This window comes from Mytilus edulis, chromosome 8, assembly GCF_963676685.1.
Source record: "Mytilus edulis chromosome 8, xbMytEdul2.2, whole genome shotgun sequence".
In the NCBI taxonomy this organism is placed as follows: Eukaryota; Metazoa; Mollusca; class Bivalvia; order Mytilida; family Mytilidae; genus Mytilus; species Mytilus edulis.
In genome coordinates this window covers 86,212,601-86,218,468 of record NC_092351.1, presented here as the reverse complement: position 1 = coordinate 86,218,468, position 5,868 = coordinate 86,212,601, and the positions used below count along the sequence as shown (strand labels likewise).

The following is a 5,868-nucleotide window of genomic DNA, read 5'->3' as shown; positions in this document are numbered from 1 at the left end:
GGTACATCCATTCGGAAGGTCTCTTCTTTCTTATATGGCTTTAAAGGTATGTCGAAAATTGGCATGAAGAAAGGTGATACCTGTACGATTCAGGACATACATGGTTTGTAAGAGGTTAAACTTAAGATAAAAAAATTAGAAAGCTATGAAAATTGCAAAATTTGGTTGAACAGATAGGGACTTTTAATTGGTGGTCTGACACCAAAACATCGTGCACTGGAAATAGTTCAAGTCTTTGACTGCAGCTCTCAGTCATAAAACTGTACTCAGTACTGTATTGTTCTAGAAATACCAAATCCAGTATTTTGGATGGATGGTTTCTGAGTCTGATTTCGATAGTCTTACTCAAAAGTTTTGTAACTTGAGATAGTGAACTATTAAGCAAAGTCAAATATTTATTAAATTGTTGTGAGACTTTACGAACCGTGGTCTATCTTCTTCAGTATTATTAAATGTAACAACGATGATAGCATCTATATGCAATTATGAAGTCTTCCACATTTTATGTTTTTTACAATAGATTTTTAAAGCTTTATTGTAATTCTAACCTTGATTCAACATGTTCAATTTTATACTGCTTTTAATCAATGTATCGTTTCTGTTCACTTGTTGTTCAGTTAAACATTCTTGCAGACATGATTTTATTTAGTCCTGGTGTCTATGATGAGTTTATTTACAACCACTGGGTAGATGCTACTGCTGGTGGAGATTTATTTCCCCAAGGGTATCACCAGCCCAGTAGTCATCACTTTTTGTGCTGACATGAATTATTAATGATATGGTTATATTTGTAAATTAACTGTTTACAAAATTTAAATTTTTTGAAATACTAATGCTTTTCTACCTCAGGCATAGATTAACTTAGCTGGATTTGGCAAAACTTTTAGGCATTTTGGTCCTCAATGCTCTTCAACTTCGTACTTTATTTAGCCTTTTAAACTTTTTTGGATTCGAGCGTCACTGATGAGTCTTTTGTCTGGCGTATATACAACATTTAGTCCTGGTATCTATGATGAGTTTATTTATGAAAATGTCTTTTAGTTTTAAAGAAATCAAGTACTTATGCATGATATATAAATAGGGATGAATTGATCCTAAACCATTCAAGAAAATATGACTGGGGGAATTAATTTGAAATTGAAGACATTGTTTCATTTACTTTGATAGAATAATGTTTTTAACCAAATAATTTGTTTTCAAGATATGAATTCAATGTTTATAGTTGGTAGTAATTTGTAGGTTCCAACAGCAATGAGCAAAGGAGTAGGTCCAGTAAGACCTCTTTTTGGCCCCAAAATATAACAGTTTTACCAAATTATTAAAATGTAAACTTTAAGTTATTTATTGGACAGTAGAATGCTTCTGCTACATAAATATGGGCTGTTTTTTGACAATACAAAGCACATACATGAATATCGGGTACTAGCACCATTAAGTCATGCTAAATTACTGAAATCTTCACAATTCCAGCTTTTTAGTTAACTTTTATACGGTGTTCGTGTTAAACGAAAGTGGCTGCATTCGTGTTCATCCTTAATATTGCAATGTAAGTTGTATTTTATGATAATACATAACATGTATAAAGGTGGAGGATGAACATGGATGCGCCCACTTTTATTTTTGACAAAAACCATCGGAAAAGTGACATTTTTCGGCATATGTGGTAGATTATTTATATTTGAGCTTGAATCGGATCGTTTTTAATGACCAAATCAGTTAAAATCTTTCACATAAACTAATTGATGCAAATGAAATAGACACTGAAGTGTTCAAAAAGTGGTCAAAAGTTTTCGTCAGATGAACTTGAAATTTGAGGCCAAAATCGGTCCTTACCGGACCTACTCCTTTTGCATAATAGAGCCAAATATAGCTTAGAATAACCTCAGCAAGCCTGCATCTTTCATAAAAGATGACAAGTGTCTGTTTACATTTCCTGTCATGAATACATACACAATATTTGCTCTTTTTTTATTTATTTGATAGAAGTCAAAGTAAGATTTATTGAGCCAAAATAAGATAGATCTTGTTTGAAATGAGTACTTTAATTACATGGATCTTTCCAAGTTTAATTTTTCTGCTGCATTTGTGCATGTTGTATAAACTTGATATATATATGTATATATGATAACACTATTTAATATAAGCACTGGACTAATATAAGTTCAAAACTCTTCTAATGTTATTTCAATGACAATGATGAAAAAGAATGTGTATTCTAATTCATGATTTTATCTTCTTTAGTGATTATAGAAGCATTTATTGTACCAAATATCTTGATAATTGTAAAGTTGATATATACATATGTATGGGTATGTTTAATAGGTTAATACACATAATGTATTATTAAGTTCTGAACACGTAAGTTATCTTCAGTGGTTAATCGTTTCATTTAATTTTTTTTCTTTCATCAATTTCAACAACAACTGTTGTTATTAGATCTTAAATATTCATAAATAGTCTGAGAAAAAATAATTTTTACGGTGGAAAAACCATTTGCATCAACCATTTTCATTAATATATTCAAAGCTTCTGAGTAACACAGACTATATCACTTCTTTTTCATATGAATGCTTGAAAAAATAGTGGTAAAACTTAACTTAACAAAAGCTAAAATGATTTTAAACGTGATTTTGGTAAACATGTATTTTGTTTATATTCTGCTAATATATTTTCTGCTTATATAGTGGATTGGTTTGCACAAATTCAATTGAAGTTAGATGTTGTTTACATTTAACCATACACCTTATCACTATTTAGTCCAATCGGGAAAACAGTCATTTATACAACTTCCTGTTAAGGTCAGGCCGCCGAAAATAAAGGTCAATGACCATTGTATCAGATTATAGCGTTACTGTTCATCAAGAAGATAGAAATTTTGAGAGGAATATTAAAGTTTCTAAAAACTTCAGTGTAATAAACGAAGAAATAGATCGCAAATGCATTGTATTTACGCATCGTCTTTGTGATCACTCGAACATTTATATAACGAATTTTTTCATTTGTCGAGAAGAAGTATCTATTTAAACATGACCAATAAACGTGTTGAATACATGTGATAAATTTGAATACACATTGCTAAATATATTTACGATGAAAATTATGAATGGAGTATTTGAACGTGAAAAAATAAAATAAACATTGATAAAAGATAACGAGAAGTGATTTATTTAATAGTAATTGACAAAAATGTTGCTTGCAAGGTAAATTCGTCTGAAACTGATGATTATTTCATAAATAATTTTTTATAGAACATCGATCGTAAATCCGTACGTCGGGAAATATGTGACATTCAACACGAATACGGAATCGCCCAGCTTCTGTATAATGTCACTTGTAAATAATGTCAATGGTTTTAACTTTGACGAATTTCTCAAGTTTCGTTTATATCTACCTGCCAAAGATAGGTTTTGACAATAATACACACGGAAGCGTAATGTCAAATCTACGGAAAGTGGTCAGCTGTTCATTAAAATATTTTTCTTTTAAAAAGTTGTATACCAAATTATCTTAACCATATTCAATTTTGATTTTAAATAAACATGATATCTACTAATAAGAAAGGGGTTAAGACAAAGGCAGATGATGGAATTAGAAGTTTTTTCAGACCAATGACTTCTAATTAAAAAGGAGAATACACCTCCGTCTACATCGTCAGTAGTATATATAGCAGAGGCTATTGCTTCTCCTATTCCAAAGCGGGCTAAAGTTTTAGCAATAGATAACAACAAGCAACGTGTTTCTGGCTTCAATGACAAGTGAATGACTGAATTTTCGTGGCTTAGGAATGTTGAAGGGGGTATTGAAAATTTTATAAATTTTATTTCATGAAAAATTATTGTTAACTTATTTGCAGAAATCGTTTATCATTATAAAAAAATAGTTGAGGATGAATCTCGGTCGTGTCAGTATTTACATGAGTCTCAGTATAATTATAAACTATATTTCTATTTTTTTAGAAACATTTTGATTAGGGAGCATACAAAATGAAATTAATTTACATAGAACTTGATCATGTATGACAGAGATATATATGTCTCTGTGAATAATAATGAAATTAAACAACCTGAATCAAAATTTTGTATTAATTCTTTTTTAAAAGGAATTAAATGTAACTTGTGTACAAAACATCAAAGGAGACCCAAAAAGTGTGTACCAGGGAAAGCTGCATGGGTTGATTTGCCTTGCTCATGGATGGTACGTGAAAGTATTCTAAGACATGGGCCGTGATTCAACTCATATTGAACTTTTTGATGGGAAAGCAGCAACTATCAAAAGTGCCATAGTCCAAACTCTGGAAGATATTGACGTGCCATTGGAGAAGATGTGTGCATTAGGAAGTGATGGAGCATCTGTCATGCTTGGTAGAAAAGGAGGTGTTGCAGCATTGCTGAAGGAGTCTGTTCCAACCTTTATTCAAACTACTGTGTTGCCCATAGGTTGGCTTTAGCAAGCTCCCAAGCTGCTGCTGCTGTCCCTTATCTGAAGAAGTGTAAGGCTATTGTGGAACAGCTGTACAGGTTCTACCAGTACAGTGCAGTCAGAATGGCAGCACTTCATCACATTCAGGTAAGAACATCTTAATATGACTAAAATATTATATTAATGTTTGTGTGGTTGTTAGTTGAACATTTGAAAATCATTAATTGGACATGCAAGTATTGATTTTTATGTATGCTCATTATTTTAGAAATTCTCCAGGAGCCAGTTATCAAAATTACAGAAGCAAAAGATGTTAGGTGGCTTTCCCATGACAAAGTTGTCCAATCTATAAGGAGATGCTTTTCTTCAATCATCACAAGTTTGGAGAGAGAAGCCAAGGAGAGAGGAGATGCCCAAGCACTAGGCCTGGCCGCATTTGTACAGAAGTTTGACTTCATTGCAACTTTGTACATGATGTGTGATTTGCTGCCACCACTATCACAACTGTCAAAAGCCTTGAAGGTAACATTATTTTACAAATACTTAATTTATAATTCAGTTAATTGTTATAATATCTGCACTGTCAAGAATTAGATAGATAGATAGATAATCTTAATTTAGTTATTGAATACAAGATTTGATTTACAGAGAAAAGATGCAGACTACACAGTAGTAAGACCTCTTGTGACTGGAACTATAAAGACCATCCAATCATTTAAAGAAAGGCATGGAGAAAATTATGCTTCAGTGAGGAAATTGATAGATGATTTAATCAAAGAAAACTTCAAAGTCAAGAGTCCAACAGAGGAGAAATTTGATAAATTTGAAAGACAGGTAATTCATAAGTACATGTATATGACATTACAATAATCTGGATTTGTAAATTAAATATGTATGTTCTATAAAATTGTTCACAATGTAAAAATTTCCAAAATACATTTGAGGTCTACTTTCCATACATTGACCATTTGGTGGAGAATTTGGAGAAGAGGTTTCCAGATTTACCTCTGTTGGAAAGCTTTTCTGTGTTTGACCCCAACAGTGTTCCAGAAGATCCAGAAGAAGCTGAAGGTTATGGCAGGGAGTAAATAGGGGTAAATAGCTTTATACATGTACTTCTTTTATGTAATATAACAAAGTATAACAACTACAAGTTTTTTTGGCTCTTTATTATTTTATTCCATTTATATATTTTATTTTTTCAAATTGGATATATATCTTTTTCAGATCCTTTCAGACCACTTCAAAATGGATCTGGTGCCATTAAGCCAGGAGTGGAGGCTACTACAAAATACAATTAACACTGATGACAGCCTCAAGTCTCTATCAGCTAGTTTGATCAATGGGCTGGCAAGTTAGCAGCAGGTTTTCCTCTATTGTCCAGCCTATCAGCTGTTGGCTTATCATTGCCTACATCTACTGCAGGTAAATACATATATATCCTAAAAT

General features: G+C 31.9%; 1 protein-coding gene across 1 annotated transcript; it reads left to right on the top strand.

The window, feature by feature from the left end:
- Nucleotides 1–4,216: 4,216 nt before the first annotated feature.
- LOC139484477 (E3 SUMO-protein ligase KIAA1586-like) lies at nt 4,217–5,523 on the top strand. The gene is made up of 4 exons (XM_071268208.1): nt 4,217–4,436; nt 4,688–4,941; nt 5,068–5,253; nt 5,364–5,523. Exons 1-4 carry the CDS (start codon nt 4,217–4,219, stop codon nt 5,505–5,507), a joined length of 804 nt encoding a protein of 267 aa, XP_071124309.1. The 3' UTR covers nt 5,508–5,523.
- The last annotated feature ends 345 nt before the right edge of the window (nt 5,524–5,868 follow it).